Here is a 19,912-nt window from a genome sequence, read left to right as displayed (position 1 = left end):
TGAGTTAATCTTTGCTGCTGCCCTGGTCGTGGGTTTAGTGGTCTTCACCGACTTCGACGTCTTGGGTGGTTTGGGGTTTGGACCTGGGACCTGTGACAATGGGGCCGGTTGGCTCCCATCTGCGTCTGGTTCTTGGGTTTGCGTGATGGGTTGTTGAGCCATTTGGCTTTCCTCACCTGCCTCTAAGGCGGTTTGTTGGGCTGCGGCTTTAACGGAGTTTGTTGTGTCTTGGATTTTCAGTCCGGACATTTTGCAACTTTCTAAGTTTGGGTTGAGAGGTCTGGGGAAGATTGAATTAAGGTTGGTATGTGTGTTGAGGGTTGGAGGTAGATTATGGGGATAGAGTTGGATCGGATTTAGGATTTTAGAACGTGATTTCAAGGTTTTAAGGACGCGTTATACGCGAAAAGTATCTGATCCAGGAAATTGAGGGAACGTGATGCGAAGGAAGGGTGCTGTTCGCAAATGGGAACTTGGAGAGGAGGAAGTGAGGGAGTGGGGGAGCGGAGAGGAGGGGAGGAAGCTCTAGGGCTTCTCGGACCCTGTTTCTCTAGCCAAGAGGTGGTCAACCTCCCCTAGACCTGTACGCCGTTAACTCCGCCGGCGAGGCATGTGATTTAACAGAATTGCCTTCCAAGCCACTTGCGTGTCTTTGGCTAGCGCGTACAGGGAGGGGCTGGACGGTTCCATGGACTCCACCCACCTCCCGCTGCGCTCCCGGTAACATAACATCAAAATTCAATTTTCCCAATTCTATCTCCCTCAATACTTCTTGAAAATCAAGCTGAAAATCACTAGAAGGCATTCTTGAGCCCAACAGTGAAGAATTTCAACAATTGAACCCTACTATTGTTTTCAATTTTTTGTAGAGGACAAGAAAAGGGGGAATTTTGCAAAACTGTAGGCTTTGTAGCACAGGCCCTTGCTTTTGCTTTCCAGGGTCCTGGAGCAGATCAGGCTTCGAAGTTTTTCCACGCGTGTTTTTCGACCTCTTTAAACATTCGACCCTTCTGGAACCGTTGGCCTTTAACCAAGCCAATCTTAGGTCTTGAGTCGAGTTTGCCTCTTCGAGTATTAGATTGAGCCCAGTCTCTCCAAAGGTTGCCCTCGGGTTTGAGCCCTCTGAGTCCGGATTCGGTAAGGTCCTCGGTGAGCTGATACTCGTGACGGTCCTCGACCGACTGCAGTCCTTTCGGCTTCCCTCCTCGCACCGCCCGTAGTCCGTACTCGGCCACCAGAGCCGCCCGCTTAGCTTTCCGTTCCATCCTGGCCTGTCGAGCTTCTCGTTCGGCCACAGTCAAGCCTCGGACTAACTTCGGTAGCTCGTGTAACGTATGCGCCACTCGTTTAGCCTCTTTCCGTAGAATGTGCATTCGCATCTGTAGATTAAATTCATCAGGAGTAGAAAACAAGGTCAATGATTGCATCTGACCCAATCGGAATGAAAGATACTCTCACCAGCTCTCGTTCCTTTTCCTGTCTTCGACGTTGAGCCTTAGTTTTCTTTTTTGGTATTTTCTTCTTGGTGGCTTTGGGAGACGAGCCTTCGGCAGGGTTAGGCTGTTCGCCATCAGATTCGCCATCGCCAACAGCTTCCTCACAGATCTCCCAGGGGGATTTGGCCTGAGTGAGTTTCAGTCCCTTGTTGACACGCTGCTTGACTTCTAAGGCTCGGTCAACTTCCTGCTGTTCTTCTTCGAGTTTTTCCAGCGTCTGTCGAAGGATGGCTTGGTGGTCGCTCAAAGCCGGGTTATAACTCTGGCCAGGATGGGGGAGGGGGATAGGCATTAGGCCGGAGGCAGGGACGGAGTTAACGACTTCGGTTAAGGTTTCGTTGGGCTTGAGACTAGATGGGGGCTTGATGGGGGTTACGGTCTTGGTAGTGATGGTAGGGGTGGTAGGCTTTGAAGGAGGGGCAGTCCAGATATCTTGCTCAGGGGCTTGAGGCGGTTTGACGGCAACAGCCGTGCCATTACGCTTGACGGGATCGATGCTGTTGATTCCGCTATCGTGTTTCCTTCGGATGACCATCTGCTCGAGCCGCTTCTTCTCAGTTGCCGTCAGGAACTTCGCCTTAGCCACGTCACGAGTAGCACCACGAACTCGACCGGCAACAGGCGGAGGTCCATGACTAGCCGTCTCGCTGAGGATCTGGTCGACTCGTAAGGTGCGTTGGACACCCTTGCGAGCCCTCGAAGCAAATGCGCCATGGAGGACGGAGTGTCGGATGGCAGCTGAGCCGCTGGTGTCGACCTCGAAGACCGATGAGGCAATGACACTCGGGTCTGTTCGTGAGTACTTTGACTTTGACTTGGTGGGCGGCATGACTGAAGATGGATGGGGCTGGTTGGAGATGCGCAGGTGGGGGTGTCGAGAGTGCTGGAACCCTAACCCACAGGGCCCCGTTTCCACCCACAGGCTCCCCCGGGGGAAGGCAAACCGGAGGGCCGGGAAACAACGCACTGATGTTTGTTACCGGGAGCGCTAGCGGGAGCGAGCTTAACAAAGCCTCACTGTGAGAGCCCGAAGGGGCAGCCCCGCAGGGTCTCTGTCTCACAGAGAGGCTTACCTGCAAAAACCTGTATCTGGCCTGAGAGCCCCAGGAATATCAGCCTGTATCAGGCTTTTTTTCACTCTTTTCATTTTTAAACATCAACCATTGGCCCGTTGAGGTTGCCCTTCTGGACTTAAGAAGTGCTTGGGAGTGCGCTTCTTCTGATGCAATTTGGGCCTTGTAGCTGCTGATATAATGCCTGATCTTCCCGGTTGAAATTTCCAATCATGGAGGAAAAGTGGCCGTGTAGGGAGTGAGATTTACTGTACAGAACTGTACAACTCTATTAGTCATCTCAAAGGATTCTTGGAAAGTGAGCTCCTTTGAGCCAATCTCCAGCTCATGGGAGGAGGGCAATGGTGGCATGCCCACCACCAATTTGAAGAGGAGATGCAGGTCTTTCACCGGTTCAAGAGGCGGGCAACATGCCCTCTGGGAAGTGGGGGATTTGGGGGCACAAAGTTGGCCACCTGCAAAAAACACCAACTGCACGCGGGGCTCTCACGCCAGGAATTGTGGATTGCACGCAAGTCCCTCCCTGACGGGAGGTTGCACTTCGTGAGAGGCGCTTTGCGCCCCTGCCCCCCGGTAGGCAAGGGACTTGTGCTAAGTTTGTAGCGGGAGCAAACTTAACGCAAGCGTACACCCGGGGAGTCCTTTGACAAGGATATCTCGAGGAATCCTTGTGGATTCCCTGTAGTGCCCCTGCGCAAGGTTGGACCAGCGGCTGCTGGTCCACACGTTCACGTGATCTACACCAAGTGGATCACGGGGGCACCTTGTGATGGCCCCAAGGATTCCACGGATATTTACAGATGTGTACCCGTGGAATCCACGTGGCCACGTAGGCGGGCCTGAAAAATTTAGCGGGAGTGGCCCATTAAAAACTGTCACCAGTGGGACTCAAACTCACAATGAGGGCAGGGAGCCTGGGTGAGAGGGAGTGCCACACAATGCAGCCATTTCACATTCCTGTACTACCGCGCTTCTTTACACGTGATCAACCCCCCAAACAATGGTTTGTGATAGGTTTTTTTCTTAAGTTTTTTTTTCAAGTTTTTTTTTCCTCTCTTCAAAATCAAGTTTTGTCGGACTTTCAAAACCTCAGGACCAGCCTGAGGTTGTCTTGGCTGGAAGTAAAAAAAAAAAAATGCCGTGGAACCAACGTGAGCAATGAGCTGACGTGGTTGTGGTCTCCACACGTTCCAGGAAGGCACATTGTGGAACCGACGGGGAAAAGTGTGAAACCCATTGGTTCCACATGGAAAAAAAGCGTTTCGTGGAACCAACAAGCTTACCAAGGGGTTACCAAGCCGATCCTCATCGGTCCTACGGATTACCCTCCTGTTGTCGGTTCCACAAACGGGTGTGGCAGGAAGTACCCCTGCCGTGTACCCTCCTTGGGGGAGCGTAACAACCTCTGAAGGAGGGACTTGCCTCTACACGGCGGGGGTACTTCCTGCCACGCCCATCCGTGGAACCGACAAAGGGTGGGTAATCCATGGAACGACAAGGATTGGCTTGGTAACCCCTTGGTAAGCTTGTTGGTTCCACAAAACGGTTTTTTTCCACGTGGAACCGATGGGCTTCACACTTTTCCCCGTTGGTTCCACGATGTGCCTTCCTGGCACGCGTGGAGACCACGTTGGTTCCACAACATTTTCTTTTTTTTTACTTCCAGCCAAGACCATCTCAGGCTGGTCCTGAGGTTCTGAAAGTCCAATAAAAATTGATTTTGAAGGGTGGAAAAAAAATTGAAAAAAAAACTTAACAAAAAAACCAATTGCAAACAATTGTTTGGGGGGTTGATATTGTGTAAAGCGGCCACACATGATAATGTGAAATAGCTGATTTGCACAGCCAGCAAACAGGTGACGTAATCCGGATTTCGTCGCGCTGACGTAATCCAGATTCCAATTCAAACCCGCGTCCCGGGTGTGTTGTCACCTGCCATTCTCAGTGGCAGGTGCAAGAGGAAAGCACGACTCCCTCGATGGCCGGTGCTAACCGGTCATTGAGGGGACACACACCTCCCTTGATGGCCCGTCTGTACCGGCCATCAAGAGGAACACCCTACATTATCTTGTCGGCCGGTCAGTACTGGCCAGCAAGAGTAAGGCACTGTTTGCACTCTCAATGGCCGCTACTGACCGGACATCAAAAGGTGAGACATATACCCCTTGGTGGCCTGTCAGTACACCGCCCATTGAGATGAAAACACTAAACTCTTGATGGCCCGTACTGGCTGGCCATCAAGAGCAAAACTCTTTTCTCAATGTGTATACACATCACCCTTGATGGCTCGTCAGTACCGGCCATTGAGAGGAACATAATACACTCTCAATGGCCTGGACTGATCGGCCATCAAGAGGACATACACACCCCACTCAATGGCCCGTCAGTATTGGCCATCAAGAGGAATATACTACACTCTTGATGGCCTGCACTGACTGGCCATCAAGAGTGCAGTGCTTTGCTCTTGATGACCAGTTGGGTCAATGTGCAAGGTGTGTATGTCCTCTCAATGGCTAATCATTTCAGGCCATCAAGAGTGTATTATGTTCCTCTTGATGGCCGGTACTGACGGGCCATCAAGGGTGATGTGTATACACATCAAGAAAAGAGTTTTGCTCTCAATGGCCAGCCAGTACGGGCCATCAAGAGTTTAGTGTTTTTGTCTCAATGGCCGGTGTACTGACAGGCCACCAAGGGGTATATTTCTCACCTTTTGATGGCCGGTCATTAGTGGCCATTGAGAGTGCAAACAGTGCCTTACTCTTGCTGGCCAGTACTGACCGGCCAACAAGATAATGTAGGGTGTTCCTCTTTATGGCTGGTACAGACGGGCCATCAAGGGAAGTGTGTGTGTCCCCTTGATGACTGGTTAGCACCGGCCATTGAGGAAGTCGTGCTTTCCTCTTGTACCTGTCACTGAGAATGGCAGGTGACAACACACCCGGGGCGCGAGTTTGAAATTGAGTTTGGATTTTATCAGTGCAACAAAATCCGGTTTACGTCAGCTGTTTGCTGGCGGTGTTGTATGGCACTGCCCTGCAAGCTCCCAGCCTGGTTGTGAGTTTGAGTCCCATGATTGATGTTTTTGAACAAGCTGTGCTTCCACTGAATTTTTCAGGCCCGCCTACATGGCCACGTGGATTCCACGGGTACATATCTGTAAACATCCGTGGAATCCTTGGGGCCATCACAAGGTGCCCCCGTGATCCACTTGGTGGAGAGCACGTGAATGTGTGGACCAGCAGCCACTGGTCCAACCTCGCGCAGGGGCACTACGGGGAATCCACAAGGATTCCTCGAGATATCCTCGTCGAAGGACTCCCCGGGTGTAAAGTCGCATGTCTGGCCCTACAGGATTGAGACAAATGGCAGGGAGGATGCCACGCTCCCCCATTTTCCCCAATATCACCATCTAGACTTCTAATTCTCTCCTTGCCTTTGGCACCATTACGATCGCCAGCTTCTTAGCTTATTTTCCCCCACTTCAAACTCCCCCGTATCCATCCCCCTGGTAAGAAACATCCTGTAAATGTTGTTACATGGTGGATTTCTGGACCCAATCCCCCCCTTCAAGACCGTGTGGGCTCAGGGAATTTCATTTTTTGAGCCCAAAAACCGCTGGATCACCACTTCACAGGAGGTGGAGTGGGCTAGTAATTATGTGTGTCAGCTAGGTAGAAAAACTGTGAAATGGAAGCTGAGATTGCAGGCTACACGTCTGTCTACTCCAATTTTTTTAAACTAAAAACTACATTTTTAAAAACATTTTCAAAAGAAAATATGTGTTTTTTTACCAGAAATTCTCAAGTCTGTAGGGCCAATGGTGTGACTTGAGAGGTAAGCCTCTGCTTTGGAGACGCTTCACGCCTCCTTGCAGAGGCTTTGTTAAGCTCGTAGCGGGAGGTGGGTGGAGTCCATGGTGGCCGCCCAGCCCCGCCAGATAAGCACCTTGCAGGCGGAGCATGTGAAAGATGGCTGCTTACAGCATCACGCGCTACGGCCAAGAGAAATGAGGCGGATACTGGGCGGAAGGGGAATTCAAAGACAAGCCTTACCCCTACCTAGAAGCCTCCTGCCAGTTTCCCCCCCAGAGGACTCACTTGGCTTGTCAAGGCGCGTCTCTAAAGTGGTGACGCCCTGAATAGACAAGAACAGATTGTGAGTTGCTAAAGAGGAAAACACGCTCAACTCAACCGCAGAGCGGGAGGAGAAAGCCGCGCCTCCGGTGGAGGGGCTGGTAGAGCTGAGTTGTACCTGAAACTGAAGAGTTTTGTAAAATAAAACTCTAGCTTACCTGATGAGGTAGCGAGTGGAGAGAAGTAGGAAGTGGTGGGGAGTTGGTAATGGAGGAGTTGACGGCAAAGGAGGAAGTGTTGGCGGAGGCAGAGGCGAGGGAGTCAAGGAAATGGAGTATTGAAGGTATGAAAAGGGTGAGATGTAACTTAGATAAAATCCCCGGTCTTTTGTATCAAACAAGAATGACGGGCGTAGTAATCTGTAATAATCTAGCAAACCTTTTGTGGGGCGGAGGCCCCAGTTCTTCTATAGCCTAATATGAAGGCCGCACTTAGACTTTGTGTCTTCACGACGTTCTTGTTTGAACTAAATCCACGCGTGGAACATTCACATGGATTGTGCTCACTCAAGCTTGACAACCCGTGAGTGTTACCCAGCCGGGTATGACACCCAATGGCAGGTATTCCCACGTGGTTGAATCTCTACTCAGTTGCGCTTATGCGCGCACTCATTGTCTTTGGCGCGTGCTGTGCCTGGAGCGGCACTATGCGCGCACAGTTCTTCTGCGGCGCGTGCAGTGTCAGCCTTGGCGCTGTCTGAAGTAGCCAAGGGCTGACATTTGCACCCACAAAAAAGCACGGCTCTAATAGGAGTTGTGCCGGGGTTCCAATGCTTTGTAGCGCAAAATTTGCGGAGCAAAGTGTTGGCATTGGCTATTGCCTCTTTCCCAATCCACTTGTCATGGTCCGCTGACAGGCCCTTGAATCTGGTCAGATAGAGTCAACAATCCTGACCCTAAACTCTTGTCAGCTTTTCATCAAGGATCCTGTATGCGACCCGTTTGTTGTCAGGTTCAGGCAATGTTTCTGGTACTACTGGCGGGGGAGGCTCGCGCTTATCACCGGGCGCCACATACTTCTTAAGCAAACTGACTGGGAACGTTGGATGTTTGAGATCGTAGCCTTCTGTCAAAACAACCTCAACCGCGTTGCGTCCGTTCAGAGCTTTAACAAAAAACGGACCTTAATTTTCTGTTTACCTCCAAGGTTCTGGAAGTTCACCGTTGAGATCAGTACACGGTCTCCAACCTATATGTCATGGTCACGATGGGTTTTATTCCAGCGCTCCTTGTCATATGCAACAGCCTTGGTCAGGCACGTGCACGCCTGTTGTTCAGCCTTCAGCATCATTTCTTGGAACCTCTTGGCCGAGGGATGAAGGGTCACCGCCTTGCTCAGCACAAGATTGCGTGGCATGTGTGGAATCCATCCGCGTTCCAGCTCAAACGGGGTTTTCCCGGTACTAGAATGCACACTTGAGTTATACACGTATTCCAAGGCGGGCAATACGGAAACCCAGTCATGGGTGTAGCCCTCGCTATCCTTAAACTGGAGGCCAAATTCACAGTACCTGCGTATCATGTCCTCCAGTGTCTGAATCATGTGCTCTGCAAGCCCATCCGTCTGCGGGTGACAGGCCGTTGAAAAGGAAAGCTTGGTGCCCATGAGTTGGAACAAGCTTTGCCAGAATTCCGATGTAAACTTAGGATCACAATCCGTGATGATCACCTTTGGGCACCCCACGACGTTGATGATTGAATTCCAAAAAAGCAGAGCTACATCCAAGGCTGTGTTGTCCTTGTAGCAGGGGAGGAAGCGGGCTCTCTTAGAAAAACGGTTGACAACTACGAGTACTGCGTTAAAGCTGTCCTTTCTTCCAGGAGGGAGAGAAGTGACGAAATCCATATTTATGACTTCCCATCGCTGCTTAGGCTCCTCAATAGTTTGGAGGAGCCCGAACCGCTTACCCATCTCCCGGTTTGCTTTCTGGCATCGGTCGCAACTTGCGCAGTACTGTTCAACCCTAACAGTCCACCCAGGCCACCAGGCCAAAACTCGCAGGCGCTCAACCGTGCGGTCTTTGGAGAAATGACCCACCGCGATGTTATCGTGGCATTCCTGTAGCATAGTCAGAATGTGGTCTTCATCCACTAAAACCAGGGCACAATGGTTACCCGTACGGTTGTACAGGAGGCCATCCAGAAGAACAAATCTGCCCGCGCTGAAATTCGTCTTCCACGGCTCCTCTGATTGCGCAATTAGATCAGGCTGCGAGTGCTTCAAGCGGAGAATACTAACCAATGCCGCAGTGTTACGATTAGTAGTGTAGCTGGTTTCCACTGAATCCCAAAACTTGGTTGACAAGCCACTCACGCTGATCGCCATGATAGGGACTTCCCCAGGGGTATCCTCCTTGTCAGAAGCAGGATTGTCCTTGTCATGGGGCAGTGCCCACTGCGACAGACCATCAGCGTTTTTATGTATGAGACCGTCCCAATGGACAATGGTCATTGACCCACGCCACTCCTGGATTGAAATCTGCCACCGCATCATGTGACGGCTAGTTGTTTTCATGTTCAAGAGAGATTTCAGGGCAACACAATCAGTAATTACCGTAAACACACATCCGTCAAGGTGTAGGAATACAGACCAAGCCCACCCGCAGCAACCGCTAAGGAAGCTCGCGTGGATAGCCCGAGGCGCAAGCCCAAGCCCAGCTGCAAAGAAAGGTAAGCCCTTTCGCAGTCCAGACCCCAGACCCCCAGACCCTAGCCCTAACCATGGAAGCTAACGCCAAAGTATCGCTTGACGATTACAGTAGCGAACCAGACCAGAACCTTATCGGTCACAGCCCAAAGCCAAGCACAGCACAAGCACAAAACCTTAACTCTTGTGGATCGACTCGGACCCAAGAACCAGCCAGACCTATTGGCCAGACTATCGGAAGCCAGAGCTACCCAACCAGACGCATCAGAGGCGTATAGACAGGATAAGACGAAGTTATTACAATAACTCGGCTTAGACCCGACTTTTCCCGCACGTATAAACGTCAACCTGCGAAGCCTGCGCCAAGCGCATATTTTCCTTTCTCATCTCCAACACATAGATCCCAGGCACAGTCTGGCCTGCTTTCAGTTGCTTGGATTCTTTTACAAGGTAGTAGTAAAGCTTTTCCAAAGCCCAGACCAAACAGAAACACTCCAGTTGAGATGTACCATACTTCTTCTCCAAGTCTTTCAGCTGGCGTGAGATGAAGCAAATGGGTCCTTCCTGCTCCTTGTCCCCAATCATCTGAATCTGATGAAGCGCGGCACCAATACCCTCCATACACGCATCCACATAAAGCAGGAAAGGCCCAGTAGGGTCCGGATGGAAGAGCAAGGGGGCCGTTGTCAACACCACCCTCAAGGATTTTTAAGCCGCAACACGCTCAAGGGTCATTTCAAACCCAATGTTAGGACTGCAGATTTTGTATAAAAAAGACGCCATCATGTTGAAATTGCGGATGTGTAGCCGGTAGTAACCAGCAAAGCCAAGAAACAATTGCAACTCCTTCATGGTTGTGGGGATGGGCTTCAGCAGTACTGACACCACTCTGTTCTGGTCAATTCCTAAAGAGAGGCCGTTGACAATGTGAACCAACGCTTTCAGCTAGTAAAAACCAAAGTAAAATTTAGTTAAGGAGATCTTCATTCCCATAGCAATGACCTTCCACAAAATAATCCTCAATTTGACCAAGTGCTCTTCCCAGTTTTCCGTGAAGATTATGATATCATCAATGTAGATGATCAACCAGAGTTTGCTTAGCTCCAGCCTAAATTCCGTGTCCATCATGCGCTGGAAATGGGATGGGGCGTTTTTTATGCCAAAAGGCATGCGGAGATATTTGTGGACTCCCATGTGCAAAATTATGCGCAGAAGCTGCTGGCTATCCTTGTTGCAGTGATGAACCTGGAACAGCAGAAGAGAATGATGATGGTTGTGGAAGGATGATCATTGCATCAGAGAGGAAAACAAGGAGAAGAAGACTGAAAGAGAGAGAGAAAGAAAAACAGGAAAACACTCACCTGGAACAGCAGAAGAGAATGATGATGGTCGTGGAAGGATGAGGAAAGAGAGCCTTCCACGTCCGTGCTCCAGGTGACTACAAAGGTGAGATGTGACAGACTGTGATATGCAGAAAACAGGTTTGAAGCAGAAATTAACAGAAGAGAGAAGAAAACAAACACTCCACAACCTCAACACCCCCCCTTGCTGAAAACCACAGAAGAAAAGAAAACAAGGAACAACAAGAGAGAAACTAGAAGGAAGAGAAAAAAAAAAAATTAGACAACCCCAAAACGAGTATGGTGATCCACCAGGAGAGTCCGGCCAAGCGTTTTGGTGAGCATATTGGCAAGCATGTCCTTAGTTGAGACATGTAGAACCAAGATTTTTTGCTGCTTGGCGCATTCCCAAGAGAAATTATACTGTGCGTCAATATGTTTTGTGCGCGCATGATGCTTGGGGTTTTTGGCAAGAGCCTTGGCGCCAGCGTTTTCAACGTGCAGAGGGATTGCCGTCTTAGGTCGGAGTTTAATCTCAGTAAGAATGTACCTAAGCCACAGCCCCTCTTTGCAGGAGTTGGAGAGGGCTTTGTATTCCGCCTTGGTGCTTGAGAGTGAGACTGTTGCCTGTTTGCGGGATTTCCATGAGATAGCCCTGTCCCCAAGGCGATACGTGTACGCAGATGTGGATCTTTGGTCATTTTGGTTCTCAGCCCAGCCGGAATAGGAGTAGCCTGTGTGGAACTTCTACACAAGGCGTGATCTGAGCTTGGAAGGGAAATAGCAAAAACGAGTAAAGTTTAGGCTAAAGGTGCTTGAAGGGCTGCCTTCCTGTAATAAACTCTGGGAGAAAGTACACTAGAATTTTATAGTGTGGCTTAATCAACTGAAATATTCCTAATTTAGACTGCTTCAGACCCAGTGGATAACTTTTAATTATCTTGTTATAGGTTTGAGCCCTATCAGTTATCAATTTCTCAAGTTTGATTTCAATTCATATTATAACTATTACTATAATGATCTTACTATTTAGATGGGTGATGGAAGCAGAAGTAATTTCTTAATATTACTATTTATGCTGGCATGGGGAAGAAAGGGAACAAGAAGGGGCAGAAGAGGCCTCCTTATATAGTAAATAAACTAGTTTGAGAGTGGATTTTACAAGTGTGAAATAGTATACTACTTTGGGATGCTGTACAGTTGTAGTGTGAAATAATAACCTATATTGGGAAGCTGTACATGATATATGTGAAATAGTATACTACTTTGGATTATGATCACTTGGCTTGTTCCCCTTTGAGGTGAAAACATTGTCTAAAAGTTGATTTTCTAGCATGTGATAATGGAATCTTTCAGAAGTGTCCCCTTCAGTCCTACAGTAGATTTGTACTATGTAATGTATGTGATATATACTATTATATTAATTTTTCCCTACTTTTGATGTGTTTGTAAGTGGATTAGTCTTACCACACCGGCGCAGTTCAGCTCACCACCTAGCCGCAAGCGCAGATGAGGTAATTGAGAATTTGGAGGGCCACTTGCCAGTGCGCTTCTGAGGGATCCCGGAGAAATTGAGACAACCGGTTCACTGCAAAAGCTATATCCGGGCGAGTGCATTGGGATGTCCAGAGGAGGGCCCCAATGAGGTGCGGATAAGGACCTGAAGATTTCAGTTCCTCTGGCTTTTGTGGCACCAGGTTCTTGAACGTGGAGTCCATCGGAGTGCTGACAGATACACTTGTACCGGAAAGGAAGCGGTGTTGTAGGTCGGTGATATAGTGAGCTTGAGATAGATAAACGAGGCGGCTATCCAAATCCCTGTCAATTTTCATAGACAAGAAATGATGGAGATCCTCATCCGCGCCAATCTTGAAGCGGGAGCCCAGATTTTTGATTAGTGGGTCAACAAAAGACGGTTCACCCACGATAGCGAGGTCATCAACATGAACAGTCACCGCACCAACAAGATTGCTGTCCTTGATTGTGAAGTACAGAGTTGGGTCATACTTTGACTGCGTGAGACTTGCTTGGATGAGTCCGTTGTATAGCTCAAGATTCCACTCACGCAGTGATTGCTTGAGTCTGTAGATTGACCAATGAACCTCACAAACCCAGTCAGGGTGGATAGGATTGACAAACACGGGAGGCTGCTTCATATAGACAGGCTCTTCAAGACAGCTGTTAAGAAAAGCGGTCTTGAAATCTACCTGTCTACCTTTCCACTTCTTGATAGCCAAAAGACTTAGGATCAGTTGCAGAGTCTTGAGTCTAAGAGTCGGGGCAAAAAATTTCTTGTAGTCGACTCCTTGAACCTGAGTGTAGCCCATGCCAACCAGTCTTGCTTCGAGTTTTTGAATGGTGTTGTTGGGTCAACGCTTGACCTTGAATACCCATTTTGACTTGATGATCTTGCGCTTGAGGGGTTGAGGGACGCGATTTCATGTCTGCCTGCCAAGAAGGGATAGGAATTCTTTGTTTGCGGACTTGAGCCAACAAGTTTTATGCGGTGAGCGGAGAAGTTGCTTCCAGGTTTTTGGAGTGTCCACCTTGTTGGCTGTGGAGGCCGATTTGGACCATGTCCCATAGCGATTGAAAGCCCGTCGTTGACAACCAGAACATCTGGCTGGTGGAGACTTAGGAGGAGACAGCACCGGCTCCTGAGGTGGAGGGTCAGCGGAAGCAGGCAGAGCAGGGGTCAGAGAAGTAACAGGGGTATGAGAAGATGGAGGGGAGTGGGACAAGGGCGGGGAGTTAGCAGTGCACCTAGGAGGAGAAGAGGGGAAGGCGGCAGGGGAAATACAGGAGCATGAATCAAGGCTGTAAGGCAACAATCGAACCGAGTTTGGAGGGGTATGTCAAGAGGGGGGGGTTCCAGGATTGATGGGCGGGAATCTGGAGTCGGAGGGGGTGCTTGTGCATCTAGAGCAGAGGACTCCAGCATGTGTGAGGGCCAAGGAAGCTCAACGACTAGCGGAGGTGGTTCCCTTCTTAGTTCAGAGCCGTAGGGAAAGGATTCATTGTTGAAGAGGACGTCACGGGATTTTATTACGGACCTCCTTTCCAAATCCCAGAGCCTGTAACCGTTGCCGTCGCCAAGGTAGGACAGGAGTAGGGAGGGACGGCCTTTTGCATTGAGCTTCTGCCTGTTTGCTTTGGGTGCCTTGTACCACAAAAGGCAACCAAACGGATGAAGAGAGGAGAGATGGACAAGCAGTTTGCCAAGAATCTCGTTTGGTGCCTTGAAGCCTGCGGGGGTGTAACAAGGGAAAGAGTTCAGCGTGAAAGAGATATGCTGTAGTGCATCCGCCCAGAAGGGTTTTGGAATACCGGCGCTTTGAAGTGAGCAGCGGATCAGATTTCCCAGTGTGCAGTTTGTCTGTTCTGCGACCCCATTGAGTTCAGGAGAGTGGGGAGGTCCTGGCTCATGAGTAATACCCGCAAGATCCAGATAGGCAGAAAATTCATGCAACATATACTCCCCACCGTTATCGGAGCGTAGACTCAGGATTTTGTGGGACCCATCTTGTTCAAAATGGGCACAAAAGATTTTAAAGCAGGAGAAGATGTTGGACTTGAATTTCATTGGAAAAAGGGAAACAGATTTGGAAAAGTCGTTGACAAAAGTGACAAAGTATTTGTACCCCTCCCTGGATAACACCTCAAACAAGCCTACGTTGGAGTGTATTAACTTGCCGGGCATATTGGACCTGTGCGCTGATTGGGATTTGAGAGGAGAGTGGTGCATTTTTGACTTTACACATACTGTGCAGCGTTGGACGTCAACTTTGTTCATGATTGTCGGCTTGATGTTCAGTTTCTTCAGGAGTTGTTTGAGAGGCCGTAGGCCTATGTGGGAGAGACAACAATGAAAGCCCAGAAGAGAGCTGTCAACGGAGGACAGTTTATGGGCAGAGGCAGAATGTGACTTTACCTTACTTACGTTGTACCTGGTAATTGAGTATTGCCTAGGTTGTAAGTCTTGACAATGATTGCATCATTGATCAGAACAAGAGCACAAAGCTTCTTGTGATCTGTCTGTTCTGTGCAGTTTAACTGTCACAGGATTTACACATAAAGAGTAAATGAATATTCATTATGATTTGGTCTTGGTGAGTGTACAAAAGTACTACTCACCAGGGTACTCTTCTTAAGAGGGTTCTTATGATTCCAACATGATGTTGGCCAGATGTATAAGAGGAAATGATTGATAAATTAGGCCCTGTGGATGCCATGTGTGATATAATAAATGGTGTAATAAATTACAGAACACCCAAAATGAATTTCAAGTGTCATAAAATTAATTACAGCCATTCTCGAAAAGCTTGCGGTTGGGTAGGCCCAAATTTCAGACTGCTATTTTCAGCCTCAAAGCCTGTATAGCCCCTGTATGACAGGCTGCATACAGTAATGTGATTGTAAGAAAATCACTACTTTCTTTGTTTTTAACTCTGGGGCCTTGAGGGTTGGACCATCGGAATCCTGGACCAATTTTAAACTGATCGAACCCTTCGCCGCATCCCCCTCCCCTGCCCTGTGGTCAGCGCGGCACCCTCATCAAGCCAAACAGCCGCCCGAAGGGATTTTGACTGCCTGTACAGTGAAGCTGTACAAGCCTGTGGCTGAAATAAAAAAAAATCTTTTTTCGGCCTCGAGCCCGCAAGCTTTTCCAGAATGGCTGTATGCCACCAACAAATTTATAATTTGTCTGTTTGGCATGCACTCCGTTGGCATAAATATTCCTAGGGTCTATTTATCACCGGACTGTTTGGCAAACCAAAGCAGACCAGTGTCATATTGTGATTCCGCTCAAGCTTGAACAATTCCAGATTTTCTAAAGTTATGACCTTTGAGCCACAGCACCAGTAAAATTTTTGTTTTCTGAACAACACACCTGCAAACTTGGCATGTCAGCCCCCTATTGTTGCCCAGCAGGAAGGACAAAAACCTGAACCCAAATGTCAGGATTCCATGATTTTGAGTTCACAGCTCAAAAGTCTGTCCAAGTATTCCTGGAATCACAATACAGTGACCCCGCCATGTAAGCATTCACGATGTAAGCATAATCACGATGTAAGCATAGCATAAATGTAGATTTCCCGCGACCATTCTCTTGGTTTTGCTGGGATTTTACCTCGATAAGAAGCATACCGCGATGTAAGCATAGGATTTTTGTCCACCATCCTTATGCTTACATGGCGGGGTCACTGTGTGGGGACGATAGGCCAATGACCCGATGCCGAGTTCTTCCAGGATAGGTCATCCCGATGACTGTTCCACCGGTGACCGGTCACTCTATCAATGTACTATCGGTGACGGGTCATCTTATCAATGACCGGTCATCATATCGATGTCCGGTCGCCCTGTCCGATGACCGGTTTATCGATGACCAGCCATCCTATCATTGACCGGTCATCCCATTACCAATTACCGGCCAATCAATGACCAGTCATTCTGCCAATGACCCGCCGATTGGTGGTGGGTCATGGTCATGTGAAACGCACAAAGATTGCAGGGATTGAGTTGAAATTGCAGGCATAGTGATAGGAGACTCATGAGGACTATTCATTCGATACTATCAGAGGGGAGCGTGTGATGGTGGTGGTGGATGAAGTCGGACACCAAGGTTGAACCGTATCGCTCCAGCCGAGCGTCCAACAGTAGGGGATCCATGTTGAGGCCGAGTCACGAAGCGGGAGCCTTGTTTAGATGATCGGTTCTTGGCGTGCGCTCGGATACTGGTGGGTTGATCATTCTGAGAAAGCGTGTGGCGTTAGCAAGGTTGATGCTGTCAAGGAGGACATATGTCAATCGGCCAGGAGCTTGAGGTACTTACTAGATCGAGCGCGCATTTTTCTTCTTTTACGTTTCAGACGACGAACACGTTTCTTTTTCCACTTGTCTCTCCTGGTGGTGGTGAGGGGGTATGAATGAAGGGAGCAACAGGGTTAGTCAAAGTCGACGATCATGGAGTGGAGGCCGAGTCGTACTGACATGCTGGTGAGCGAGTGCGTGAGATGGAAGCGCTGACGAAAAGGGAGGCGCCATCCGGGCAGGCAAGCGAGTTGAAGAAGTGCCCTGTGATGTTAGGTTTGGGAGACCTAATTGGCGATCTACCCGTGCTGCGGTCTTCAGCAGTCAGACTCAGACCCCCTATGCACCCGAGCTTAACCAAGCCTCTCTGGTGGAGCGCCCCGCAGGGTCTCTGTCTTCGCGCGACGTATCACCCCGGGCAAACCGGGGTCATGACAGGCATATGTACAGGTTGCACAGTCCTGCATGTCACATAAAAAACTCCCGCGCCCTGTGTCATACTGGCTTTCATGTATGTGAGCTGTAGCTGACAGGTCTGTGAAATCCTCTGCACAGTCACTGTGCATGTGACATGTTGGAGATGTGAGCTGCATGTCATGATCCCCACAGCTTGTCATGTATATGTGACAGGACCTGCATGACCTGACATGCATACAGGACCATGCAACCTGTGCAGCTCTCATGACCCCGATTTGCCCGGGGTGTATGTTACATAGTACATATTTAACTTTGCACCTTCCCGTCGCTCAGGAGAGGATGTGTCACAAGACAAATCACACGACACACTGTCAAACCCAAATGGGCGATAGCAATTGCCAGCCCATACGGAAGTTGTCATGGATTTTTCAATTCGGTTTAAATACATATTTATCTCGGGAAAATAACAGTTTGCGCGATCAAATCTCGAAGGCCCATTGGGCCCATGGATTTCTACGAGTCTCAGGGTCTATATTTGGCTGCAAGTCCACTTGGTCAAATGTTTCATCCGCTGTGACTGATAAGAGCAACATTCTTTATGAGGCGCGAAACACACTTTAGACGAATCTTGGACCATGCACACGTGTGGTTTCCGGTCATTACGAAATACTTTTTTTTGAAGAAGCGCCTTTCATAGCTGACCTGATTATAACTTTTCACCACTTGACCGAGTAGGGGGTTCATGATTTAACTTTGGAGGCATTTTCAAGCTGTTTATGACCAACATTTCATAAAATTTTCAAGTTGTAAAAACATTGTAAAATGTTGCTGATGAACACCTTGGATAGCTCTCAAGTTGTGAACCCACCCGGCCCTCACTTCCCAAAATTTCGGACTCGCCCGACTACGATCTGCGGATTTATTAATAGTGATCCGAGCCGCGTGACCAATCCCGGGAAACTGAGGCCCTTGTTCCCTGGTTCTGGGCAGCGGGGTATATATGACAGCTCCATGTTTTGTATGGCCCATGCCAATGGGCGTGCAAAGCTAGGACCGCGTCATCTCGGCCGGGAACCTGCAGCGAGACTATGAGTGGACCGTTGCGCTTTACACCATTTCCTTCGATTCTTATTTAAACAGGAGGCAGTGGGTGGAGGGTTAAAGGTACACTCGCCCTCCGCCATGGAGCTAAGGAAGATTCAACACAACCACCATTGCGATTCGTAATCACTTCACTTTAGGAGAGCCATCGTCGAATCGAGCACGGCAGGTTTTGAATCTCATCAACTCGCAGTTCCACCATTGGATATCCTCTTGCACAGTAGCTAGGTGTGTAAGTGAGACCATCTATTATGTGCGACACCCCCTAAGATTCTCTGCGTTAGTTTAACCCATGTAGAGTCCCTGAGGCAATGCTCAGTTTCAAAAGCTAAAGATGTCTCTCTCGTTGAACTGAGGTCTATTCAGTCGAGGGTTTTTGCGCTCAGTGAAGCAGCACAGCTGCATAAAAGGGGAAATTATAACCCCCAGTCTTCAACGCTTACTCCTCACTCCGAAACCATCATCTGTTTCTGACAATCACCCAGTAGTTTTTGTATAATCCTTCCAGATGCTTCTCAACATTCCTCATCCCTCAAATACCAGCGGCGGGCCTCTATTGCTTGCGCAGAATCACACACTCGGCCCATCTGTCCATCCCCTGCCAACATTACCGAATCCACAAATGCTCCCGGCGATGCCGATTCCCAAACCCCCCACAAATTCCACCTTTCTCCCCTCTCCTTCCCCAAGCCCTTCGAATTCTGCCGACATCCATGCGGATACCAACCAAATCTCCACTTTAACTTTAGGGATTACAATAGCTGGTTTCATCGTAGTAATTTTGTTGTGCATATTCACACAGATCATGGTCATTCGAATCAGAAGACGCCAGGAGTGCGAAAAGATTCAGTGGGAATACCCTGCCACCAAAACTAATTTCGGTGACCTGTCAGTCGAATCTCGCTTGCCCCTCAACGAAGCTGGACCGCCCCAGAAGACGAGTCTCAAGATCAAAGGTTTTCTGCGGAAAATTTCCCACTTCAAAGTCCATGGCGCCAGAAGCGAACATATCGATCTTGCGCCCATAAAATAAGGGAATGCATAATTCGTAAGCTCTCTAATCCAATGTTCCTCGAATCTGATACATCTCCACTTAAGAAATTTAGAGGTCTGATCAGCGGAATGGGCGTATTTATGTATCCATCTGTTTTCCTTTTTTCACATACTCACAATATTGAGGAGCTCAGCTATCTTGCGAACGCATACGAGAAAAACACCAATCGAGGATGTATGAGCTCAACTAGAAGGAAAACCTCTATCTGCACTCGAATGAAGCGACCGGAAGGAAAATCGTGCACGGGTCTGATAAATCAAGAATGGCCTTCAAAGCCTAGTGCCCCTCAATGATCCATCGGATCGTCCACCCTCACCGCACCATCGAATCGCGTGTCTGAATTCTTTCCCAGGGAAGCTGAAAGGATGAATGGAATCAGAAGTGACGAAGAACTGAACAAACTGGGCGCGGCGATATATTCAAATTAAAGGACGATTGGAAAGTATTCCAAATAATTTCATCCGCTTAAACCTCTTGCTCCTGGTAATCATCATCTCGTCAAAAATTGTATTGTATGTGTATGTAAAGGGAGACCATGTTAATATTTATAGAATCGTTATTAATGTTTGTTGAACCATGTAGTACATAGCTCACTTACTATTGAATGATACAAACAATTGCGAGACTAATTATTAATATGGTTTTCAAAGAAGTAAAGATTGTTCTGGATCAACAAATCATACATAAATCTTTCAGCTGGAGGAAAAAAAATTGAAATTATGCCGATAACATATGCAGCTCTTTGCCGATGACTCACACTCCTCCCCCTTCCCCAGACCATTGTTGGAAGGAAAGGTGGGATTGCAGTAAAATCTATTGATAAAAGCGGGCAGACCCC

The 19,912-nt window shown here is 48.6% G+C and overlaps 3 protein-coding genes across 3 annotated transcripts; 1 reads left to right on the top strand and 2 right to left on the bottom strand.

Moving 5' to 3' along the window:
- Nucleotides 1-953: 953 nt before the first annotated feature.
- On the bottom strand, nt 954-2,325 carry PtA15_16A33 (uncharacterized protein; the record flags this gene model as incomplete). Its single annotated transcript, XM_053164020.1, has 2 exons — nt 954-1,379; nt 1,459-2,325. 2 exons carry the CDS (start codon nt 2,323-2,325, stop codon nt 954-956), a joined length of 1,293 nt encoding a protein of 430 aa, XP_053027683.1.
- Nucleotides 2,326-16,266: 13,941 nt separating this feature from the next.
- PtA15_16A32 (uncharacterized protein) lies at nt 16,267-16,736 on the bottom strand (the record flags this gene model as incomplete). Its single annotated transcript, XM_053164009.1, has 2 exons — nt 16,267-16,443; nt 16,683-16,736. 2 exons carry the CDS (start codon nt 16,734-16,736, stop codon nt 16,267-16,269), a joined length of 231 nt encoding a protein of 76 aa, XP_053027682.1.
- A 1,792-nt stretch (nt 16,737-18,528) lies between these two features.
- Nucleotides 18,529-19,053, top strand: PtA15_16A31 (uncharacterized protein; the record flags this gene model as incomplete). Its single annotated transcript, XM_053163998.1, has 1 exon — nt 18,529-19,053. One exon carries the CDS (start codon nt 18,529-18,531, stop codon nt 19,051-19,053), a length of 525 nt encoding a protein of 174 aa, XP_053027681.1.
- Between the last annotated feature and the right edge of the window lie 859 nt (nt 19,054-19,912).

Source organism: Puccinia triticina, chromosome 16A (genome assembly GCF_026914185.1).
Source record: "Puccinia triticina chromosome 16A, complete sequence".
NCBI lineage: Eukaryota > Fungi > Basidiomycota > Pucciniomycetes > Pucciniales > Pucciniaceae > Puccinia > Puccinia triticina.
This window is presented reverse-complemented; position numbering and strand designations above follow the sequence as displayed.